The following is a 25,781-nucleotide window of genomic DNA, read 5'->3' as shown; positions in this document are numbered from 1 at the left end:
TACTAGTCCGTTTTGTTTTGTTTTGTCCTGTGTCTTTGTACTAGTCCGTTTTGTTTTGTTTTGTCCTGTGTCTTTGTACTAGTCCGTTTTGTTTTGTTTTGTCCTGTGTCTTTGTACTAGTCCGTTTTGTTTGTTTTGTTCCTCCTGGTGTTTTGGTAAGATTAAGATGAATCTAACACAACATGCCTGGGTCTAACAAGTAGGTATTGTAGGTACAGCTGGAGGGTGGCAAAGCCATAGAGGAGAACCAAGAGAAGGCATCTCTAAATGAAGGGAGAAGCAGTTAGTACATAGCATGACCCTAACATAGGTCACTTGGCTGAGGACTGTTCGTCTCCGAAAAAAAAATGGAGGACTGAACCCAGGAGAGGTTGGGGTTAGATTTACTGTGTGTCCGTGTGTGTGTGTGTTTGTGTGTGCGTTTACACATATGTGTACGTCTGTATGTGCGTGCCTGTTTGCATTCATGCATGTTTGTGTGTATTTTGAAGGCCAGGGGCACCATCACTATCCATCCAGTGTCTATGGGGGGAAGCTTCACTTTTAACCCCCAGGTCCTAGGAATCCCACCCGCACCGGCCCCCTGCGCCCCTGGCCACAAAAAACACAAAGGATGGATGGATACCGACCATAAAATAACCAGAAGATAACCACTATGTTCTCATCTCTATTTCAAAGCAGTGTTTCTCTGAAAATGGCTGTCCACATGTACTGGATCTGTCACGCAGGAGAATCTATTGGCAGACACGGACGACAGGACGACAGGAGGAACTCATCTGCATGCTGGGAATGAGTGGTACCGTGGCTGTGACTGAGCAGACTTCCTCCGTAGGCTCGTTAGTGCGTAACGCTTTTAGCAAATCCCAATTTTGGATGATATTGATAATAAACACATCCATACACTCTTGTGGACCCACAATTTTGATCTCACACACAGACAAACACAACCCCCCTCCCATATCGTCTCAAGAGCAGCTTAAATCATCTCATTTCCCTCTCACTCTGACAATGGTGCTGCTTTAAAACCCTGTGGCCTGAACACTCAGAGATCCCTCCACCCCCCCCCCCACCCCCCCCATACCCCATCACCCCATCCCCCCATCACACACAGAGGGAGGGGGGGCCCTCCCGTTACCATCACACAGTCTGTCACCGTGCCAACCGAGGGTCTCATTGCACTACCAAACAGGCGGGGGTGTCTCGCTCTTGGAAATGCAAGTGTCGACACGTTATCAGCCCTCATCACTCACTGTGCCCCCCAACTATGCCAACACCCCCTACCTTTAATCCCTCAGGTACCTTGCCTCTGTCCCAAATTGCACCCTATCCCCTATATAGTGCACTCCATTTGACCAGAGCCTTATGTGTGCACAGTAGGGTGTCATTTGAGTTGCAGCCCCTTATCACCATTAAATTGCCAGAGGGAGTAGTGTGTGAAATGTATTTAGGTGGTAGGGACTTGCTGTTCTGTTCAATGGACTGAATGATTGGCTGAGATGTAGGGGCCTTGACATCACTATCAAGGTGGGCTATTTTATCTCGAAGAGCTTGTTACGATCAACGATGTGGTTCAGAATTAGATACCCATCTTTTCTTGTGAGAGCACAATGAAATACCTCACTCCTATTCCCATTCATGGGTTGCACATTTCATCACAATAATGTTTTGAACATTCGTTGTAGGACTGATGCCTGACTGATCGTTCTACTCAATGCTTTGTCAATTGGCGCTGATGAAGATTTCATCAAAAGTGCATTACAGTGGCTTAGAAATACAATGTAATTTCTAAAATAGGCAAATAATTTGTGGGGGAACCCTTTTGTCGTCATTTTGATGTTGCCAGATTGCCTTTGGATGTAGTATATAACGTTAGCTAGTTGGCTAAGTTTGAGGGGAGACCACCAGATTTAGGCTAGCTAACGTTAGCATTGATAGCTATTTTTGGACGAACTTTGCCATCTGTCTGAAGTAAATTTGATGACATGATAATGGAGACAAAGTTGTTCCTACTAAATATTTGCCTACTCCAGAGTGTAATTTAGACGAAACTGTCATTAGCCCCTGTTCAAAATGACTGGGCTTATGACAAGCTTTTAGGGCACAACTAAGGTGCTGGGTGGCTGGAGAACGTTCATAACAATGGTATGAAATGACCGAGAGACAGGAAGTGCAACATATTAATTTCAATTGTAAAACTCTAGATGAGAAAACAAGTCTTATACTGAAACAAATGAGTACAACGAGAAGCTGTGTCAGAATCAGAACAACGTACAATGAGAGACCAACAGGAGAACAGGACTTTAATCTAGGCGCTGTAAAATGCCATTAAATCTTTATTTAAATAAAAAAAATACAAAAGAGTTATAGAGCATCATTTGAAAGTAGGCTGAGTATTTACTTTATCAAGCACAATCCATCTCTCAGACTGTTTTTTTATGACCTTGTTTGGGTGGTTGTGTATCATGTATACCACCTCAGTCTGAAAGCTCAAATAACGACACGCCGTTAGACAAGGAGATCTATTCAGCTCCTAGAGTTATAGCTGTGACAATCGACCTAAAGGAAATGTTTACATTGGCTAGGCTGTTTGAAGGGCAGTCAACCGGGAGTTTCTGGAGTACCACAGGGTCTAGTCTTGGACACATTACTATTCACTCTGCTCCATAAATAATTCACTAATGATGCTGAGAAAATTACATAAATCTAAGATACTCTGTCATTGTCCACAGCGGCATTGAATAACAATATTAGGGGTGGATATACTACGTTTTTGCATGAAAAGAAAGCGCTTTCAATTGTATCACTGCTTGGAAATGTAATGAACTGGAAGAGTTTTAAAACAATACAGGATTTGGACACACTTTATTTGATAGTCTGGATTTTCCATCTGTAGATGCTCTACCATTATCAACAAACTATATGTCGATAAGCAACTGCTTGCTAAGGTTACAGTTAGAGTTAGGTTTAGAATAAGGGTTAGGATAAGGGTTAAGGTTAGGGTTAGAACAAAGGTTAGGGTTAGGATAAGGGTTAGGGTTAGGATAAGGGTTAAGGTTAGGGTTAGAACAAAGGTTAGGGTTAGGATAAGGGTTAGGGTTAGGATAAGGGTTAAGGTTAGGGTTAGGATAAGGGTTAAGGTTAGGGTTAGGGGTTAAGGTTAGAGCTAGGGTTAGGGTTAGGATAAGGGTTAGGATAAGGGTTAAGGTTAGGGTTAGGATAAGGGTTAAGGTTAGGGTTAGGGGTTAAGGTTAGAGCTAGGGTTAGGGTTAGGATAAGGGTTAGGATAAGGGTTAAGGTTAGGGTTAGGGGATAAGGTTAGAGCTAGGGTTAGGGTTAGGATAAGGGTTAGGGGATAAGGTTAGAGCTAGGGTTAGGGTTAGGGTTAGGGGTTAAGGTTAGAGCTAGGGTTAGGGTTAGGGTTAGGGGTTAAGGTTAGAGCTAGGGTTAGGGTTAGGGGTTAAGGTTAAGGTTAGAGTTAGGGGTTAAGGTTAGGGTTAGGGGTTAAGGTTAGAGCTAGTGTTAGGTTTAGTAGATAGTTAGTTGAAATGTTACTGATAGTCTGTAGAGCATCTACATTATACTATCCAAATAAAGTGTTACCGAGGATTGTTATTCAAGAAAACCCCATGCAATGTTTCGTCATCTATAATGACTGGCTTTAGAATAAGCCTGTAAAAGGTGGCAAGGAGAACAGGGGTTGTCTGCAGTTACAAAGAACACAGAGAGCAACAGGAAAGCAGTGAACTTTGTCACAAAAATACCACCATTTTACAACCCAAGGAAAAGTCAACAGTTTGAGGATTGGACTGGTCCCAGTTGTGTAACTATAGACCACATGTTTTCAGCTCTCCTCTGTCGCCAGGTACACCCAGCTAGATCAAGGTTACGTCCCAAATGGAATACCTACTCCCCCATAGGGCTCTGGTCAAAAGCAGTGCACTATGTAGGGTGCCATTTGGGATACAGCTGAGGCGTTCCAGATTTAGGGCTCTATTCAATCTGTTTCTCTGAACCGTTATAGATTGCGTGATAGAAATGTAAAGGTGATTTCAGATTGAGCCGACTTAGGCAGCGTTTACCATGAATGCAGTCTCTGCTAAAGCAGAAAGATTGCCTTTAAATTTCAATCGTGCTTAAAGGTGAACTTCCGCGATGCGGATTAGGATTAGGGTTCAATGTCAATTCAAAATGGCACCTATCAATTTAAATATAAGGATATAAGAAACATTGTGGGCTAATTCCTTATTTTGACGCCCTTGTCTTAGTGTGCTCAGCATTCCATCATGCTGCTGCCAGGCCACGAGGTCACTTGGGGTCACGGCCCACAAAGAGGTGACGAGCGGGGGGCCGAACTTGGGGCCTCACCAAGTTAGAGTCCCAAATGGCACCCTATTCCCTATGTAGTATCCTATATTTCCTATGCATACATTGTCTACATATGCCCCATGTATGCCCTATAGGGCTCTAGTCAAAAGTAGTGCCCAATGTAGGGAATAGGGTGCCATTTAGGACAAACACCCTGTCTGGGCCCCGCTGGACAAGGTGGGAGGCAGCCAAGGCAGGGTAGGAAGGGAGACCCACAAATCTGCCTAAGGTGGTTGGGAGAGTGTGAAGGCTGTAATCCACGAGGGGCCACCTCTTTACCCTATCTTTACCCAGCACAGAGAGCCTGTTGTCATGTCACACTACCTGGAGATCCCGCCTCCTTCCACCGTCAGTCCGGTTCACATACAAGGCAGCAAAACATCTGTCCTTCAGTTTAGCACAGAACCCTGGGACCTTCTTATGGAAGACATGTGAAAGACGTCTGTCCCTGTTAAACAGAGGTGAAATCTACAGGGCTCTTATGCAACTCAGACTTCACAGATACCCAGAAGCAGACAAAGATGAAAGGGTCATTACAAGGCTATTTGGAAGGCTTTTTCTGTGGTGCAATTCCCTGTGATAATGTAGGCCAAGATCTGTTTGTGCTGTCTTGCCAAACTGGTGCCATTGTTTGGTATGATAATACAGCAGTAGAGATGGCAAGACCCCACAAACAGTTCTGGGAGCTGCTTCTGCTACCACACTACAGTAGATCTAGTACAGAACGATACGACCATGGTGACTTGTTGTCATGGGGACGTGGGGTAGGGAACACTGTGAGCCTAAATGCTAACACTAATCGTTCTCTGGCCGTTGATTGTTTGGCTTGTCTGCAGACACTTCAAACAGGGGATTTTGGTTGGATAACACAGAGCAGCAGAGAATCATTATCAAAAAACAAAATGTTCACACATAAACAGACACTCTTACCCAGAGCGACTTACACTAGCAATTAGGGTTAAGTGCCTTGCTCAAGGGCACATTGACAGCTTTCTGACCTAGTCGCCTCTGGGTTTTGAACCAGAAACCTTTTGGTTACTGGCCCAATGTTCTTAACCACACCCACACCCACCCACGCACGCACACACACACACACACACACACACACACACACACACACACACACACACACACACACACACACACACACACACACACACACACACACACACACACACACACACACACACACACACACACACACACACACACACACACACACACACACACACACACACACACACGATGCTAACTAGGGCGTTTCTTCTCACCTCTATTCTCTTCACCACTATACTCTCTAAGACAAGACCGTAAGTCTGTGCTGTTAAACTACAACACTGCACACACATAGAGACGGGGTAAGTTCCTTTTATTTGAAGTCATTCAGACACTGTTTTCTTGGTTAGCACAATAAATATTTTTACTGTTATCACAAAACAATGATGATAATGTTATTTCACAATAACTTATATTGACATTAACTTTGAAGAACATATATTTAACTAGGCAAGTCAGTTAAGAACATATTCTTATTTACAATGACAGTCTAGGAACAGTGTGTTAACTGCCTTGTTCTAGGGCAGAACAACAGATTTTTACCTTGTCAGCTCTGGGATTTGATCTAGCAACGTTTCGGTTACTGGCCCAACACTCTGACCACTAGGCTACCTTCCACCCCACTAGACTACCTGTCACCCCGGAGCGATTATGTCTTGATAAAAGTGAGTGGCTGTGTGTATTATTTAAGAATTAAGGGATTGTGTGATGATTCGCTTAGTAACAGCTAGACGAGGGTTGATAAAAGAGAATGGTTAGGCAGGACATTTGTTTAGAGGGTGAAGGTGGGGGGGGTTAATAAGTGTTTTCTCATTAGATGCTGTTGGGTTCTTGATTTTACTGGGCAGGAAAAACAGTGTGATCAAGGTCCATGGTGTGTCTATCAGGGGGAAAAGATAAGTTATCATGAATATTGAAGTCCCACTCAATGTCAAGACAAAAAAGGAGACGCTGGTGGAAAAAGTACCCCGTTGTCATACTTGAGTAAAAGTAAAGATACCTTCATAGAAAATGACTCAAGTAAAAGTTGAAGTCACCCAGTAAAATACTACTTGAGTAAAAGTTTGAAAAGTATATGGTTTTAAATACTGAAAAAAGTACTAAACGTTCATATTTGAGTAAAAGTAAAAGCTATAGATCATATTCCTGATATTAAGCAAATCAGACGGCACGATTTACTTGTTTTTTTTACATTTACGGACAGCCAGGGGCACACTCCAACACACCATTTATAAACGCAGTATTTGTGTTTAGTAAGTCCGCTAGACCAGAAGCAGTAGGGATGACAACGCATTATATTGATAGGTGCGTGAATTGGACCATATTGCTGTCCTGCCTGAGCATTCGAAACGTAACGAGAACTTTTTGGAGTCAGGGAAAATGTATGGGAGTAAAAAGCACATATAAATAGTAAAGTAAAGTACAGCTACTGATAAATAACTAGGCCTGACACAAATTTTGTGACAATTTGTGACGCTCAAAAAAAAAACTTATGTTTCCAAGAAAAGTTGATTAACAATCGTTTGTCATCAAAACGGAAACTCTGTGGAAGCTTGAGCTTGAAAAAAGCATGATACATACAGTTCAATCGCACTTCCTTTTTCTTCCATCTGTCATATGAACCTCAACTGGTAAATACTCTGCTGCCTGGTACACTTGCTCTTTCTCAAATACATGTGTGTGTGTGTGTGTGTGTGTATTTGTGATTTCCTGTGCCCTCCCTAGTCAGTTTATGAAAGTTTACCTGACAATGAGCCAACGGTAAAACTTCAATGGCTTAGAGGATATAACTGTTGACAAGATATAACACAAATGGAATGTTCCATGTTGCTCTACGATGAACTGTACATGATGGAACCGATGACTTGCATCAACTTCACCCACACACGTCCTGCTCGCACAACATCACTACCATGTCTACACATAGTTAAACTTACTTTGGTTTCAATGCCAACGAGTTGGCCTACAGGCCCTATTCTATGACTTAGTGGTGCAGTGTTGATGACCTTGTTCAATGAGATCAAACAAGAGTAGTTCCTCCTGACCTGTTAATGCACCAACTTATATATATTTTTTACCTTTATTTAACTAGGCAAGTCAGTTAAGAACAAATTCTTATTTTCAATGATGGCCTAGGAACAGTGGGTTAACTGCCTTGTTCAGGGGCAGAACGAAATATTTTTATCCTTGTCAGCTCAGGGATTCGATCTTGCAATCTTGTAACTAGTCCAACGCTCTAACCACTAGGCTACGCTACCGCCACTTAAATATGTAGAAGGAACATATGGATGAAGAGCTAGATTTAGAACGGCAACTATTCTTATTGTCTGGTGACCATGACTTGGTTGAGCTATACCCTATGTTTTGGGTTGGTTACACCTAAATGGCGGTGTACCTGGCGCAGACAAAAAATGCAGTGGTTGCTTTCCGGACGGTTTTCTATTTGTTTGGCGGCCGGGTATATCAACAGACCCTCTGCTACGTCAACCTACGCTTATTTATGCACCATGTACAGTACCAGTCAAAAGTTTGGACACACCTACTCATTGCAGGGGTTTTCTTTATTTTTACTATTTTGTACATTGTAGAATAATAGTGAAGACATCAAAACTATGAAATAACACATATGGAATCATGTAGTAACCAAACACATGTTAAACAAATCAAAATATATATTATATTTGAGATTCTTCAAAGTAGCCACCCTTTGCCTTGATGACAGCTTTGCACATTCTTAGCATTCTCTCAACCAGCTTCATGAGGAATGCTTTTCCAACAGTCTTGAAGGAGTTCCCACATATGCTGAGCACTTGTTGGCTGCTTTTCCTTCACTCTGTGGTCCAACTCATCCCAAACCATCTTAATTGGGTTGAGGTTGGGTGATTGTGGAGGCCAGGTCATCTGATGCAGCACTCCATCACTCTCCTTGGTCAAATAGCCATTACACAGCCTGAAGGTGTGTGTTGGGTCATTGTCCTGTTGAAAAACAAATGATAGTCCCACTAAGCGCAAACCAGATGGGATGGCGTATCGCTGCAGAATTCTGTGGTAGCCATGCTGGTTAAGTGTGCCTTGAATTCTAAATAAATTACAGACAGTGTCACCAGCAAAGCACCCCCACACCATCACACCTCCTCCTCCATGCTTCACAGTGGGAACCACACATGTGGATATCGTCCATTCACCTACTCTGCGTCTCACAAAGACATGGCGTTTGGAACCAAAAATCTCAAATTTGGACTAATCAGACCAAAGGATAGATTTCCATCGCTCAAATGTCCATTGCTCGTGTTTCTTGGCCCAAGCAAATCTCTTCTTATTGGTGTCCTTTAGTAGTGGTTTCTTTGCAGCAATTCGACCATGAAGGCCTGATTCACGCAGTCTCCTCTGAACAGTTGATGTTGAGATGTGTCTGTTAATTGAACGCTGTGAAGCATTTATTTGGGCTGCAATCTGAGATGCAGTTAATGAATTTATCCTCTACAGTAGAGGTAACTGTGGGTTTTCCTTTCCTGTGGTAGTCCTCATTAGAGCCAGCTTCATCTGAGCGCCTAATGGTTTTTGAGACTGCACTTGAAGAAACTTTCAAGGTTCTTGAAATTGTCCTTGTTGACTGACCTTCATGTCTTAAAGTAAAGATGGACTGTCATTTCTCTTTGCTTATTTGAGCTGTTCTTGCCATAATATGGACTTGGTCTTTTACCAAATAGGGCTATCTTCTGTATACCACCCTTACCTTGTCACAACACAACTGATTGTTCCAAAAGCATTAAGGAAAGAAATTCCACAAATTAACTTTTAACAAGGCACACCTGTTAATTTAAATACATTCCAGGTGACTACCTCATGAAGCTGTTTGAGAGAATGCCAAGAGTGTGCAAAGCTGTCATCAATGCAAAGGGTGGTGTCACGATCGTCTTGCTGAGAGAAAGTGGACCAAGGCGCAGCGTGTGCAAAATACATTCTCTTTTATTGTAGAGAAAGGGGAAAAAAAACACGCAACAAACACTATAACAAACTGAAACAAAACAACAAACGAATCGTGAAGCTAATAACGTAAGTGCACACACAGGCTACAAACGCACAACATAGACAATTACCCACATTAACTTAGTGCCTATGGCTGCCTTAAATATGGCTCCCAATCAGAGACAATTAATGACATCTGTCTCTGATTGAGAACCATTCAGGCAACCATAGACACAGCTAGACACCTATATTAAACACAAACCCATCTACTCTATTTAACCCCCTAAACCATACAACCACCCTAGACACTACAAAAACACATACATTCCCCATGTCACACCCTGACCTAACTAAAATAATAAAGAAAACAAAGAATACTAAGGCCAGGGTGTGACAGGTGGCTACTTTGAAGAATCTCAAATATAAAATATATTTTGATTTGTTTAACACGTGTTTGGTTACTACATGATTCTATATGTGTAATTTCATAGTTTTGATGAATTCACTATTATTCTACAATGTAGAAAATAGTCAAAATAATGAAAAACCCTGCAATGAGTAGGTGTGTCCATTGTCATTGTAAACAAACACTGTATAGCCTCATAACATGGTTAAAACAATAGTTTTATATCATGGATGTTCAGTCCTTGCATCCATAGCTTTGTCTATTCATCAGAGAGTGGTTACATTTCTCCAGGCCCATCCCTCAGCTTTTTAACAAAACAGACGCGGGGAGACAGTTTTGTTATTGTTTCATCTGTGGATTTGCCCTTTAAACAGCTGCATATTATCAAGATGTCAAAGTGTCACCAACAAAAAGGTAAACAATAGGCCAATAGCAAATGCATAATATGGCATTCATTTTTCACATGTAAATTGCACTTTTCAGTAGCGCTCAAAGCATGCCATTCCATGAGAGCAGCATTTATATTTAAACTTGAATCAATGAGACCAATCAGTCCTCCACGATAACAAAATCATAAACAACAGAGTGGGGCTGGCTAATAAATCCTTAGTTTTTGTGTCATGCTCAGGTAAAACAATTTGGCTAATCTATATTTCCATATTTCCACATCCTATTCTTGAAGTTAAGGGGAATAACATTTATTGGAATGACTGGAATTCTGATAGACTTGGTTTTTAATGTGAAGATATCATTTAATGGTATTATTATATGTAGTAGAAAGCGATGGGTTATAGAAGAAGTCTACAGAACCAACCCATAAAGTAAAATGTAACATCCATATATGACCAGCTATGTAAACTTTAACATTGATTTATCCTGCAATAGATGTTGTAAATTGGTAAATATTTTTTTTTGTATTTTTCTAATGCCTCTTAAGGGGAAATGAATCTAAAAGTAACTGAATGTAATCAGATTACGTTACTGAGTTTGGGGTCATCCAAAAATTACGTTACTTATTAAAATGATGGACAGGTAACGGATTACATTTAGAAAGTAGCCCAACCCTGCCTGTTAGTGACGGCTAAAATACCTTTATAGGTGCATGTACATTGCACCAAGCGAAGTCCCATAAGACTTTGAGTCATAATTCACTACATTTTATAAATGTTTTCCTCCAGTGGTCCTTACCTCTAACGTAGTCAATAGACACGGACATTAAAAAATCGTAGCAGGCCGTTCATTATATGACGTCAGTTGTACGCTGCAGCGACAGGGGAGGTACCCGGGTCCGATTTGACCAATGGGTTAAGAGACATTGTAAATGAGCTGAGGCGCTCATGTAGTAAGATCATTCTCGTTCAGCGGCAACCAGATACGTATATTGCAGAATCTGGGTGATACGCACGACTGGGTTGAAAATTATTGAAGGAAACATTCGCCTTTTTATTGTCTTTACCATTGACCAAATTTTGATGGCTATTTGATCGCAAAATAAAACGTTTCGTTGCGACATTCACATGTGTTCTCTTTGACGCGACAAGCGGATATTTGACACTTCCCCGGAGTCAGAGAGAAGACGAGGCGCTCAAAATGAAGTACAAAGTAAGTGACTCTCCACAAAGTCATTGAAATTAGATCTTCAGGAATTCCCTGACAAGGTTGTTGTAATGGATTTATTACATTATTTTGTGATTATAAACTGTCAAAACACCAATATTTCCTCTCCTTCAGACTAGACTTTACGTAGCCTACGGCTATGTATTGGGGAAAAGTTATAACTATTTTCACTACAAATAAAAACAAGAAGGAACCGGAGTTAGTTTCAATTCAGATTGTAACAATGTTGTAACAACAGTGTTGTAGGCTAACAGCATTTGTGTAACAATGTTAGCCAGGGAGACATTTAGCCCACCGCAGCCGTGGGATGTCAACGCGGGAAGAGGGTGTTCCGTAGTCTGTCAGTTCGTTCTTTGGTCTCCAGTCATAAACAGTGACATTACGATATGAATGAAATTGTTTTTTTTTAAATACGTCCGGTTACTTTCTCTGTGCGTAGGCGCTCTTCCAAAGTGGGCGAAGTGGGATTTAAAGTGCTGAAGTGATGCTCGAATCGCATGTGACGCTGAATACTAGCCTACATAAGAATGCTCCCCTCTGCCGATGAATTCCTTCTCCTCTTCCCAAGAATTCCCTCTCCTCTTCCCAAGAATGCCCTCTCCTCTTCCCAAGAATTCCCTCTCCTCTTCCCAAGAATTCCCTCTCCTCTTCCCAAGAATTCCCTCTCCTCTTCCCAATAATTCCCTCTCCTCTTCCCAAGAATTCTCTCCTCTTCCCAAGAATGCCTTCTCCTCTTCCCAAGAATTCCCTCTTCTCTTCCCAAGAATTCCCTCTCCTCTTCCCAAGAATTCCCTCTCCTCTTCCCAAGAATTCCCTCTCCTCTTCCCAATAAATCCTTCTCCTCTTCCCAAGAATGCCCTCTCCTCTTCCCAAGAATTCTCTCCTCTTCCCAAGAATTCCCTCTCCTCTTCCCAAGAATGCCCTCTCCTCTTCCCAAGAATTCTCTCCTCTTCCCAAGAATGCCTTCTCCTCTTCCCAAGAATGCCCTCTCCTCTTCCCAAGAATTCTCTCCTCTTCCCAAGAATTCCCTCTCCTCTTCCCAAGAATGCCCTCTCCTCTTCCCAAGAATTCCCTCTTCTCTTCCCAAGAATTCCCTCTCCTCTTCCCAAGAATTCCCTCTCCTCTTCCCAAGAATTCCCTCTCCTCTTCCCAAGAATTCCTTCTCCTCTTCCCAAGAATTCCCTCTCCTCTTCCCAAGAATTCCCTCTCCTCTTCCCAAGAATGCCCTCTCCTCTTCCCAAGAATTCTCTCCTCTTCCCAAGAATTCCCTCTCCTCTTCCCAAGAATTCCCTCTCCTCTTCCCAAGAATTCCCTCTCCTCTTCCCAAGAATGCCCTCTCCTCTTCCCAAGAATTCCCTCTCCTCTTCCCAAGAATTCCCTCTCCTCTTCCCAAGAATTCCCTCTCCTCTTCCCAATAATTCCCTCTCCTCTTCCCAAGAATTCTCTCCTCTTCCCAAGAATGCCTTCTCCTCTTCCCAAGAATTCTCTCCTCTTCCCAAGAATTCCCTCTCCTCTTCCCAAGAATTCCCTCTCCTCTTCCCAAGAATTCCCTCTCCTCTTCCCAATAAATCCTTCTCCTCTTCCCAAGAATGCCCTCTCCTCTTCCCAAGAATTCTCTCCTCTTCCCAAGAATTCCCTCTCCTCTTCCCAAGAATTCCCTCTCCTCTTCCCAAGAATTCTCTCTCCTCTGCCCATGGGTCGATTTATTTCGGAGTAATCAAATACCCATGCGTTGACAGTGAACGCTATACCTTCACGGGTAATAAATAATGCATGATTGTATCGAATCAGGTTACTTAGTAGGAGGATATGTCGGCACAGTCATTCTGAGTTCTCTCCCTGTATCCCCTTGCTGTCCGTCCGTCCGACCGTGGCTGTAGCTTTGTTTGGCCAATATATTTTGTTTACACTCAAGTTCTGCCGAACAAACGAGACATTCAGTGAAGTTGATTTAACCCGTTCTACCCTGTGGGTGTGAGTCCTAGCACTGAGTGGCCTGTTGTAACAAGTTAACCTCGTTATACAAAATGGTCTCCATGACATAGCATATTCAGGGGTTTTTAAAAAGCTGCTTAGATTGCATAATTGAATAGACTTTACTGTTCATGAGATCTGTAAAGTAACTGAGATTACTCAGTTACAGCATCAGCATAAAATCTTGCCTTGGGGGCATGGGTCTGTCTGTCTCTCAACTCCTAAGTCAAGGAAACCTGGCCTCTGTTATAGTTTCAGCCCTTCCAGTCACCATTAACAAACTCTGTAAGGCACTGATTGGAGCTTATGGAAAGAGCTCACGTCCTACTATGGTTTGAGGTTCAGGACTCCTCTCGATTGGAAGGCTTTTGTCTACTTCACACTATCGGGGAAATGTAGGGCACTTGGCAAGAGAGCTGACTATTAGTTCTGGATCCGACTGATGGTGCTGTTTGGAATCCTCCAGAATACTGTAGTTACTGAAATAACCTCTGTGGGTCTTTATTGGAGTCATGTGCTTGGGTCTGAACTCTGTGTTATCCTACCATATTAGGAATGCCAGAACTCACAGCTCTGTCATGCAAAGCTGTGATGTAGTTTTCTGGTGTTTGGGTAGTGTTAAGGGCCAATGACTTCAGTGTTAAGTTACCACAATGCTGTAATGCTCGGCTTGGCCTTAATCGTTGGGAAAAGAACCCACATCTAGATTAGTATTAGAAGACCCCTCATTTGCCTGAAGTCCACTTCACACTTCTGAGTGCATGGCGCATGCAGGCTTTCCCTAAGGGCCTAGTGATTGTGGCGTCATGTGTGCTGTGTGTTTCGTCATGTATTCAGCCTTATACTGTAGGTCTGTTCTTCCATCCTGGAGTAATACAGGGCTCTTTAGGGCGACAGGGTTTGTTTTCAGGCACTGTAGGGGTTGGATTGGTATACTGCCTTCCTGTTCCCTCTGACACAGCAGACCTGACCTTGTTGGACTCCCTACTACTCCACTCCTCTCTACTACTCTCTACTACTCCACTCATCTCTACTACTCTCTACTACTCCACTCCTCTCTCTACTACTCTCTACTACTCCACTCCTCTCTCTACTACTCTCTACTACACCACTCCTCTCTCTACTACTCTCTACTACACCACTCCTCTCTCTACTACTCTCTACTACTCCACTCCTCTCTCTACTACTCTCTACTACACCACTCCTCTCTCTACTACTCTCTACTACTCCACTCCTCTCTCTACTACTCTCTACTACACCACTCCTCTCTCTACTACTCTCTACTACACCACTCCTCTCTCTACTACTCTCTACTACACCACTCCTCTCTCTACTACTCTCTACTACTCCACTCCTCCCTCTACTACTCTCTACTACTCCACTCCTCTCTCTACTACTCTCTACTACTCCACTCCTCTCTCTACTACTCTCTACTACACCACTCCTCTCTCTACTACTCTCTACTACTCCACTCCTCTCTCTACTACTCTCTACTACTCCACTCCTCTCTCTACTACTCTCTACTACACCACTCCTCTCTCTACTACTCTCTACTACTCCACTCCTCTCTCTACTACTCTCTACTACACCACTCCTCTCTCTACTACTCTCTACTACTCCACTCCTCTCTCTACTACTCTCTACTACACCACTCCTCTCTCTACTACTCTCTACTACACCACTCCTCTCTCTACTACTCTCTACTACACCACTCCTCTCTCTACTACTCTCTACTACACCACTCCTCTCTCTACTACTCTCTACTACTCCACTCCTCCCTCTACTACTCTCTACTACTCCACTCCTCTCTCTACTACTCTCTACTACTCCACTCCTCCCTCTACTACTCTCTACTACTCCACTCCTCCCTCTACTACACCACTCCTCTCTCTACTACTCTCTACTACACCACTCCTCTCTCTACTACTCTCTACTACTCCACTCCTCCCTCTACTACTCTCTACTACTCCACTCCTCTCTCTACTACTCTCTACTACTCCACTCCTCCCTCTACTACTCTCTACTACTCCACTCCTCTCTCTACTACTCCACTCCTCTCTCTACTACTCCACTCCTCTCTACTACTCTCTACTACTCCACTCCCCTCTCTACTACTCTCTACTACTCCACTCCTCTCTCTACTACTCCACTCCTCTCTACTACTCTCTACTACTCCACTCCTCTCTCTACTACTCTCTACTACTCCACTCCCATCTCTACTACTCTCTACTACTCCACTCCTCTCTCTACTACTCTCTACTACTCCACTCCTCTCTCTACTACTCTCTAATACTCCACTCCCCTCTCTACTACTCTCTACTACTCCACTCCTCTCTCTACTACTCTCTACTACTCCACTCCTCTCTCTACTACTCTCTAATACTCCACTCCTCCCTCTACTACTCCACTCCTCTCTCTACTACTCCACTCCTCTCTCTACTACTCCACTCCTCTCTCTACTACTCCACTCCTCTCTACTACTCTCTACTACTCCACTCCCCTCTCTACTACTCTCTACTACTCCACTCCTCTCTCTACTACTCTCTAATACTCCACTCCTCTCTACTACTCTCTACTACTCCACTCCTCTCTCTCCTACTCCACTCCCCTCTCTACTACTCTCTACTACTCCACTCCTCTCTCTACTACTCTCTACTACTCCACTCCTCTCTCTACTACTCTCTACTACTCCACTCCTCTCTCCTACTCTCTCTACTACACCACTCCTCTCTCTCCTACTCCACTCCTCTCTCTACTACTCTCTACTACTCCATTCCTCTCTACTACTCTCTACTACTCCACTCCTCTCTCTACTACTCCACTCCTCTCTACTACTCTCTACTACTCCACTCCTCTCTCTCCTACTCCACTCCTCTCTCTACTACTCTCTACTACTCCACTCCTCTCTACTACTCCACTCCTCTCTACTACTCTCTACTACTCCACTCCTCTCTACTACTCCACTCCTCTCTACTACTCTCTAATACTCCACTCCTCTCTCTACTACTCTCTACTACTCCACTCCTCTCTACTACTCCACTCCTCTCTACTACTCTCTACTACTCCACTCCTCTCTCTACTACTCTCTACTACTCCACTCCTCTCTACTACTCCACTCCTCTCTACCACTCCACTCCTCTCTACTACTCTCTACTACTCCACTCCTCTCTCTACTACTCTCTACTACTCTACTCCTCATCTCCTCTCTCTACTACTCCACTCCTCTCTCTACTACTCCACTCTTCTCTCTACTACTCTCTACTACTCTCTACTACTCCACTCCTCTCTCTACTACTCTCTACTACTCCACTCCTCTCTCTACTAATCCACTCCTCTCTCTACTACGCTCTACTACTCCACTCCTCTCTCTACTACTCCTCTCCTCTCTCTACTACTCCACTCCTCTCTCTACTACTCCTCTCCTCTCTCTACTACTCCACTCCTCTCTCTACTCCTCCACTCCTCTCTCAATCTACGCTCTACTACTCTCTACTACTCCACTCCTCTCTCTACTACTCCACTCCTCTCCCTACTACTCCACTCCTCTCTCAACTACTCTCTACTACTCTCTACTACTCCACTCCTCTCTCTACTACTCCACTCCTCTCTCTACTACTCCACTCCTCTCTCAACTACTCTCTACTACTCTCTACTACTCCATTCCCCTCTCCACTACTCTCTACTACTCTCTACTAATCCATTCCCCTCTCCACTACTCTCTACTACTCTCTACTACTCCACTCCTCTCTCTACTACTCCACTCCTCTCTCAACTACTCTCTACTACTCCATTCCCCTCTCCACTACTCTCTACTACTCTCTACTACTCCACTCCTCTCTCTACTACTCTCTACTACTCCACTCCTCTCTCGACTTCTCCACTCCTCTCTCTACTACTCCACTCCTCTCTCTACTACTCTCTACTACTCTACTACTCTCTACTACTCCACTCCTCTCTCTACTACCCTCTACTACTCTACTACTCTCTACTACTACACTCCTCTCTCTACTACTCCACTCCTCTCTACTACTCCACTCCTCTCTCTACTACTCCACTCCTCTCTCTACTACTCCACTCCTCTCTCTACTACTCCACTCCTCTCTCTACTACTCCACTTCTCTCTCTACTACCCCTCTCCTCTCTCTACCACTCTCTACTACACCACTCCTCTCTCTACTACTCTCTACTACTCTCTGCTCTGCCACGTATGTCTGAGAGGGCTTAGCAATAGGACAGACACCACCACACCATTCAGCCTGTGATAACCTATCTTTATTATGTAACGGAACAAAGAAAGGGAAGGCTGGATGCATGCCAGGCTGGGATAGGTCAGGCAGTCAGGGACCTGACCTCTGGTTACACTTCACAGGTTCAGTCCCAAATGGCACCATATTCCCTTTGTAGTGCACTACTTTTGACCAGGACCATAGGGTAGTAGCGCACTACTTTTTTTTTTACTAGGGCCTATTAAGCTGTGGTCAAAAGTAGTCCACTATATTGCGATTAGTGTGCCATTTAATCTATCTGCTGTCTGTTCCTGAGTCAACCATTCTGGTTGACAGTTTACAGCCTTTGTCTCCAGTTAAATATTGACAGGAAGTTGTCCCCTCTATCAGATGCTCTTCCTCTTACTGAAGGTGAATTATTCATAGCACTAAAGTGTTAAGTATTAAACTCCTCCTGGATTGTTTATGGGTTGCCATGGGAACACCTGATGCGTACCAAATGACAAACTATTCCCTGGCCTATATAGTCCACTACTTTACTCAAACCACCCGGGTCAGATGAAATGGACTCGCTGGCTGCCTGCCGGACTGACTGGGGTTCACAGATTCATAACACTGGACTGTCTGGGGTTCACAGATTCATAACACTGGACTGTCTGGGGTTCACAGATTCATAACACTGGACTGTCTGGGGTTCACAGATTCATAACACCGGACTGTCTGGGGTTCACAGATTCATAACACTGGACTGTCTGGGGTTCACAGATTCATAACACTGAACCAGGGAGGAGAGAGAGAGAGAGAGAGAGAGAGAGAGAGAGAGAGAGAGAGAGAGAGAGAGAGAGAGAGAAACGGTGGTCCTCCTCCTCTTCAACCGAAAAGGAGGAGTATTGAGGGAACCAAGGCGCAGCGGGTTGTGAACACATAATATTTATTAAAGACAAGACGAAAACACGAACTTCACTATAAACTAACAAAACAACAAACGGAGTAGACAGACCTGAACGACGAACTTACATTAAACACGAGAACGCACGAACAGGGAAAATAGCCTACACATAAAATGACGATGTACAACACAAACCGAACAGTCCCGTATGGTGCGACAAACACTGACACAGGAGACAACCACCCACAACGAACACTGTGAAACAACCTACCTAAATATGACTCTCAATTAGAGGAACGCCAAACACCTGCCTCTAATTGAGAGCCATACCAGGCAACCCTAAAACCAACATAGAAACAGACAACATAGAATGCCCACCCAAACTCACGTCCTGACCAACTAACACATACAACAAACTAACAGAAATAGGTCAGGAACGTGAGAGAGAGTGAGAGAGAGAGAGAGAGAGAGAGAGAGAGAGAGAGAGAGAGAGAGAGAGAGAGAGAGAGAGAGAGAGAGAGAGAGAGAGAGAGAGAGAGAGAGAGAGAGAGAGAGAGAGAGAGAGAGAGAGAGAGAGAGAGAGAGAGAGATTGACAGCACAGAAAGAAAGTGAAAGGAAAGAAGCTAGCTAGCTAACAAGGAGAGAGAGAGAGAGAGAGGTCATGATCAGATGATCAGATGAGCTCCTGCATTTTTCAGCATTTTCTTTAAAAAATATAGATTTAGAGTTAGTTAAACTTGGATTTTTTGTGGAACTGAGAGAGATACAGCTTCAACTGTATTCAACTGTAACTGACTTGATACAGCTTCAACTAGCACTGACGTGTCAAGTGAGAGGTGTCAAAGACCATTAGCCCAACAATGGCAGGAGAGTCGAATAGTCTACCCCAACCAAATGGAGAGGCCTTAGAAGCTCCCTCCTGCTGTTCAGAGGTAATTAAAATACAGTACCCTGTGAGTGTAAAGAATGATAAGGCAAGAAAAGAGCACAAAATGAAGCTCCTTATGGAAAATCAAGAGACACTTTTTGCTGACTATTACAAAAATGGGAACATCAGCAACCTTATCTTCCACACAAACCATCCCCTGGCATGGCACAGTGCTATATTAGCACACTACCCCTCTGTTAAGAGAGGGGGGGTTAACGAGGGGTGGAAACTCAGGATACTTGACAACGAGGACTCTGAGTCAGCTAACATAAATCTATATAAGTCTGGAACAGTATTGGTACAGGGCAACCCCAAACAGTTTCAGCTGGACTTTCACCTAATCAAAGAATTAGCCCAGCAGGAGAAGCTCTCCCTTGATAAAGATACCCCCACCCCAAGCGGGTCAGACCAGACCTCTTCATCATATAACCCCACAGACGAGCAACCCTCAGCAGACAGTCAACATCCCAGTACAGAGCACTTCTCCCTCATTGAAATGAAGGATAAATTCACCCAGCTGGAGGTAAGGCAGGTGGAGCTGGAACAGCAGGTGATTACACTCCAGTCAGCACAGACCCAGACAACAGTCCAGCACAACAACCCCTTAACCAGACCAGGAGAGCTGGAGGTGGAGAGAGACATATCTGCACTCTGGACAGTGGTGAGACAACTTCAACAGGAGAAAGAGCAGAAGCAGGAGCAGAACAAAGCACTAGAGGAGAGGATCAGACTGCTGGAGGAGAGGGAGAGGGGGATGGAGGAGAGGATCAGACTGCTGGAGGAGAGGTTGAGGGGGATGGCATGTGACAGAGAACAACCCACTAGGGAGGTGGCCATCCCCACAGAGATGCCAGCAGAACAGCCCACCTCAGCACCGGACAAAAGTCTCGACACCACAGCAGAACAGTCCACACCAGACCCTGACCATAGAGTCAACATCACAGCAGAACAGACAAAAGAAAAAACCCAAGCCCAGCAGCTCTCACCCCCCCTGAGCACCCCCCCTGTCAGCCACCCTGATAGCCCTCCTGACAACCCCCCCACACCCACTGAGAACAAACACAAGACACAGATTGTTCTCCTTATGGACTCAAATGGGAAATATATAGAAGAAAAAAAACTTTTTCCCAAACACAGTGTGTCTAAACTCTGGTGTCCAAACACCCAGCGCGCCCTAGACCTTCTGTCTGAGGACAAACTAGGCTCACCTAGCCACATAATAATACACACAGGCACAAACGACCTGAGAGCAAAGCAGGAAAGGGTGGCCACAGCACTGAAGGGAGTGATTGAAAAAGCTTCTTCTACTTTCCCCAATGCACAAGTGGTTATCTCCACCCTGCTACCACGAAAAGACTTCCACCCTGCTACAATACAGCGGGTAAACGCAAGCATTTCCCGTGACTGTGCCTCAAAACCAAATGTTTTCCTGGCCCACCACTCCACCCTGGACTTGAACAGCCTCTATGACCAGGTCCACCTCTATAAGGCAGCAGTGCCCACCTTTGTCCGGACTCTAAAGGACATCGCTCTCAAACGCAGCCCCAACACTTCACACAGGAGCAACAGATCAATAGACACCCCACCCAGACCAGCGAGACACCCTCCAAGACCTGCAGGACCCCCCCGTGGACCTACACATAGAGGACCCACGCCAAGAGGACTTACATCCAGACCACAGCACCCCCAGACACATCCACACCCCCACCCCAACCAATCAACACCCCCCCACATCAACCATGCCCACACCCCATTTAGGCCCCCTCAGATCAGACCTATGCCACTCCTGCCCACCCCATGCACCCCACCCCCGCAAAGAGAGCATCAACATGGAAGTCACACATACGCCCAGGTAGTGAGCGGGCAAACAGGCCCAACCCCCACTCTTACACTCGCCCAAGCCAACGGCATGTACCAGATGCTCAGCAGGCTCTGCTCACACTTACTGGCCTGAGGCCAAACCACACGGCCAACAACATTGGACACTTTATGGAACAAAAAGCCTTCACTATATCATCCTGGAATATCCAAGGCCTGAGGTCATCTGCCTTTGGCCTAAAGAGCAGGAACACGGACTTCACCAAAGAAATCGGTAATGCAGACATTGTCATCCTGCAAGAAACATGGTATAGCGGAGACGGACCCACTGGTTGCCCTCTAGGTTACAGAGAGCTGGTAGTCCCATCCACCAAACTACCAGGTGTGAAACAGGGAAGGGACTCAGGGGGAATGCTAATTTGGTATAGAGCAGACCTAACTCACTCCATTAAATTAATCAAAACAGGAACATTTTACATTTGGCTAGAAATTCAAAAGGAAATTATCTTAACAGAGAAAAATGTCCTCCTGTGTGCTACCTATATCCCCCCACTAGAATCCCCATACTTTAATAAAGACAGCTTCTCCATCCTGGAGGGGGAAATCAATCATTTCCAGGCCCAGGGACATGTATTAGTCTGTGGCGACCTAAATGCCAGAACTGGACAAGAACCTGACACCCTCAGCACACAGGGGGACAAACACCTGCCTGCAGGTGACAGCATTCCCTCCCCCATATGCCCCCCTAGGCACAACTATGACAACATAACCAACAAAAACGGGTCACAACTCCTGCAGCTCTGTCGCACGCTGGGTATGTACATAGTCAATGGTAGGCTTCGAGGGGACTCCTATGGTAGGTTCACCTATAGCTCATCTCTTGGCAGTAGCACTGTAGACTACTTTATCACTGACCTCAACCCAGAGTCTCTCAGAGCGTTCACAGTCAGCCCACTGACACCCCTATCAGACCACAGCAAAATCACAGTCTACTTGAACAGAGCAATACTCAATCATGAGGCATCAAAGCCAAAGGAACTGAGTAACATTAAGAAATGCTATAGATGGAAGGAATGCAGTTTGGAAACCTACCAAAAAACAATTAGGCAACAGCAAATTCAATCCCTTTTAGACAACTTCCTGGGTAAAATGTTCCACTGCAATAGTGAAGGTGTAAACTTGGCAGTAGAAAATCTTAACAGTATATTTGACCTCTCAGCTTCCCTATCAAATCTAAAAATCTCAAATAGAAAACCGAAGAAAATGAACAACAATGACAAATGGTTTGATAAAGAATGCAAAAATCTAAGAAATAAATTGAGGAACCTGTCCAACCAAAAACATAGAGACCCGGAAAACCTGAGTCTACGCCTTCACTATGGCGAAACACTAAAACAATACAGAAATACACTACGGAAAAAGAAGGAACAGCACGTCAGAAATCAGCTCAATGTAATTGAAGACTCCATAGACTCTAACCAATTCTGGGAAAATTGGAAAACACTAAACAAACAACAACACGAAGAATTATCTATCCAAAATGGAGATGTATGGGTAAACCACTTCTCCAATCTTTTTGGCTCTATAACAAAGAATAAACAACAAAAACATATACATGATCAAATACAAATCCTAGAATCAACTATTAAAGACTACCAGAACCCATTGGATTCTCCAATTACCTTGAATGAGTTACAGGACAAAATAAAAACCCTCAAACCCAAAAAGGCCTGTGGTGTTGATGGTATCCTTAATGAAATGATCAAATATACAGACAACAAATTCCAATTGGCTATACTAAAACTCTTTAACATCGTCCTTAGCTCTGGCATCTTCCCCAATATTTGGAACCAAGGACTGATCACCCCAATCCACAAAAGTGGAGACAAATTTGACCCCAATAACTACCGTGGAATATGCGTCAACAGTAACCTTGGGAAAATACTCTGCATTATCATTAACAGCAGACTCGTACATTTCCTCAATGAAAACAATGTACTGAGCAAATGTCAAATTGGCTTTTTACCAAATTACCGTACAACAGACCATGTATTCACCCTACACACCCTAATTGACAACCAAACAAACCAAAACAAAGGCAAAGTCTTCTCATGCTTTGTTGATTTCAAAAAAGCCTTCGACTCAATTTGGCATGAGGGTCTGCTATACAAATTGATGGAAAGTGGTGTTGGGGGTAAAACATACGACATTATAAAATCCATGTACACAAACAACAAGTGTGCGGTTAAAATTGGCAAAAAACACACACATTTCTTCACACAGGGTCGTGGGGTGAGACAGGGATGCAGCTTAAGCCCCACCCTCTTCAACATATATATCAACGAATTGGCGCGGGCACTAGAACAGTCTGCAGCACCCGGTCTCACCCTACTAGAATCCGAAGTCAAATGTCTACTGTTTGCTGATGATCTGGTGCTTCTGTCACCAACCAAGGAGGGCCTACAGCAGCACCTAGATCTTCTGCACAGATTCTGTCAGACCTGGGCCCTGACAGTAAATCTCAGTAAGACCAAAATAATGGTGTTCCAAAAAAGGTCCAGTCACCAGGACCACAAATTCCATCTAGACACCGTTGCCCTAGAGCACACAAAAAACTATACATACCTCGGCCTAAACATCAGCACCACAGGTAACTTCCACAAAGCTGTGAACGATCTGAGAGACAAGGCAAGAAGGGCCTTCTATGCCATCAAAAGGAACATAAATTTCAACATACCAATTAGGATCTGGCTAAAAATACTTGAATCAGTCATAGAGCCCATTGCCCTTTATGGTTGTGAGGTCTGGGGTCCGCTCACCAACCAAGATTTCACAAAATGGGACAAACACCAAATTGAGACTCTGCATGCAGAATTCTGCAAAAATATCCTCCGTGTACAACGTAGAACACCAAATAATGCATGCAGAGCAGAATTAGGCCGATACCCACTAATTATCAAAATCCAGAAAAGAGCCGTTAAATTCTACAACCACCTAAAAGGAAGCGATTCCCAAACCTTCCATAACAAAGCCATCACCTACAGAGAGATGAACCTGGAGAAGAGTCCCCTAAGCAAGCTGGTCCTAGGGCTCTGTTCACAAACACAAACACACCCCACAGAGCCCCAGGACAACAGCACAATTAGACCCAACCAAATCATGAGAAAACAAAAAGATAATTACTTGACACATTGGAAAGAATTAACAAAAAAACAGAGCAAACTAGAATGCTATTTGGCCCTAAACAGAGAGTACACAGTGGCAGAATACCTGACCACTGTGACTGACCCAAACTTAAGGAAAGCTTTGACTATGTACAGACTCAGTGAGCATAGCCTTGCTATTGAGAAAGGCCGCCGTAGGCAGACATGGCTCTCAAGAGAAGACAGGCTATGTGCACACTGCCCACAAAATGAGGTGGAAACTGAGCTGCACTTCCTAACCTCCTGCCCAATGTATGACCATATTAGAGAGACATATTTCCCTCAGATTACACAGATCCACAAAGAATTCGAAAACAAATCCAATTTTGATAAACTCCCATATCTACTGGGTGAAATTCCACAGTGTGCCATCACAGCAGCAAGATTTGTGACCTGTTGCCACAAGAAAAGGGCAACCAGTGAAGAACAAACACCACTGTAAATACAACCCATATTTATGTTTATTTATTTTAACTTGTGTGCTTTAACCATTTGTACATTGTTACAACACTGCATATATATAATATGACATTTGTAATGTCTTTATTGTTTTGAAACTTCTGTATGTGTAATGTTTACTGTTCATTTTTATTGTTTATTTGACTTTTGTATATTACCTACCTCACTTGCTTTGGCAATGTTAACACATGTTTCCCATGCCAATAAAGCCCCTTGAATTGAATTGAATTGAATTGAGAGAGAGAGAGAGAGAGAGAGAGAGAGAGAGAGAGAGAGAGAGAGAGAGAGAGAGAGAGAGAGAGAGAGAGAGAGAGAGAGAGAGAGAGAGAGAGAGAGAGAGAATATCCTGGAGGAAAATATAAAAGACAGCAGAGGGATAAGATAAGTCATCTGGGGTCATAAAACACATTTAGCACTTTTATTATTCAGAAACATACCGTCAAATACCACCAGTCCATCAAGAAATGAGAAAAATATTGTGATGTGTTTATTTTGGTCTTAATGGCTCAGTCCTACATACCCATAGTAGTCCAACATCCACCCCTTTAAGCTGGTTCTTTTGAGACTTACAGTACATAAACTGTGGCAGAAATAGCTCCACCACCACAGTGAAGAGTGATTAGGTGAACCGAACTTCTTCTGGGGTGTGTTTTCTCTCTTTCTTACGGGCTCAGGTGCCAGGCAGCGGTCCAAAGAGAATGGGGGCGGAGGTGAAGACATTGTTCTGCAAGCCAGCGATTGAGGATGGAGGAGGGGGGGTTCTAATACTGAAAGAGAAAGAAACTGAAAGAAATAGGAAGTGGGGTAGGCGGAGCGAGGTGTAATAGAGCTGGGTGTGTATAGAGAGATGGGGGTGGGGTGGTTGGGTCC

General features: G+C 44.0%; 1 protein-coding gene across 2 annotated transcripts in view; it reads left to right on the top strand.

Moving 5' to 3' along the window:
* Positions 1-5,660: 5,660 nt before the first annotated feature.
* LOC139555263 (enhancer of filamentation 1-like) overlaps positions 5,661-25,781 on the top strand; it is a 78,614-nt gene continuing 58,493 nt past the window's right edge. Inside the window, exon 1 of one of the 2 annotated variants that reach the window (XM_071368923.1) lies at positions 5,661-5,723. Coding sequence is in view for 1 of the 2 variants with exons in the window: in XM_071368922.1 (XP_071225023.1) it covers positions 11,387-11,398 (12 nt within the window). In the remaining variant the exon portion in view is untranslated. Of the gene's footprint in view, positions 5,724-10,157; positions 11,399-25,781 lie in introns of those variants that run through there. The other variant, XM_071368922.1, reaches the window with a different exon arrangement.

Source organism: Salvelinus alpinus, chromosome 26 (assembly GCF_045679555.1).
Source record: "Salvelinus alpinus chromosome 26, SLU_Salpinus.1, whole genome shotgun sequence".
Lineage (NCBI taxonomy): Eukaryota > Metazoa > Chordata > Actinopteri > Salmoniformes > Salmonidae > Salvelinus > Salvelinus alpinus.
This window is presented reverse-complemented; position numbering and strand designations above follow the sequence as displayed.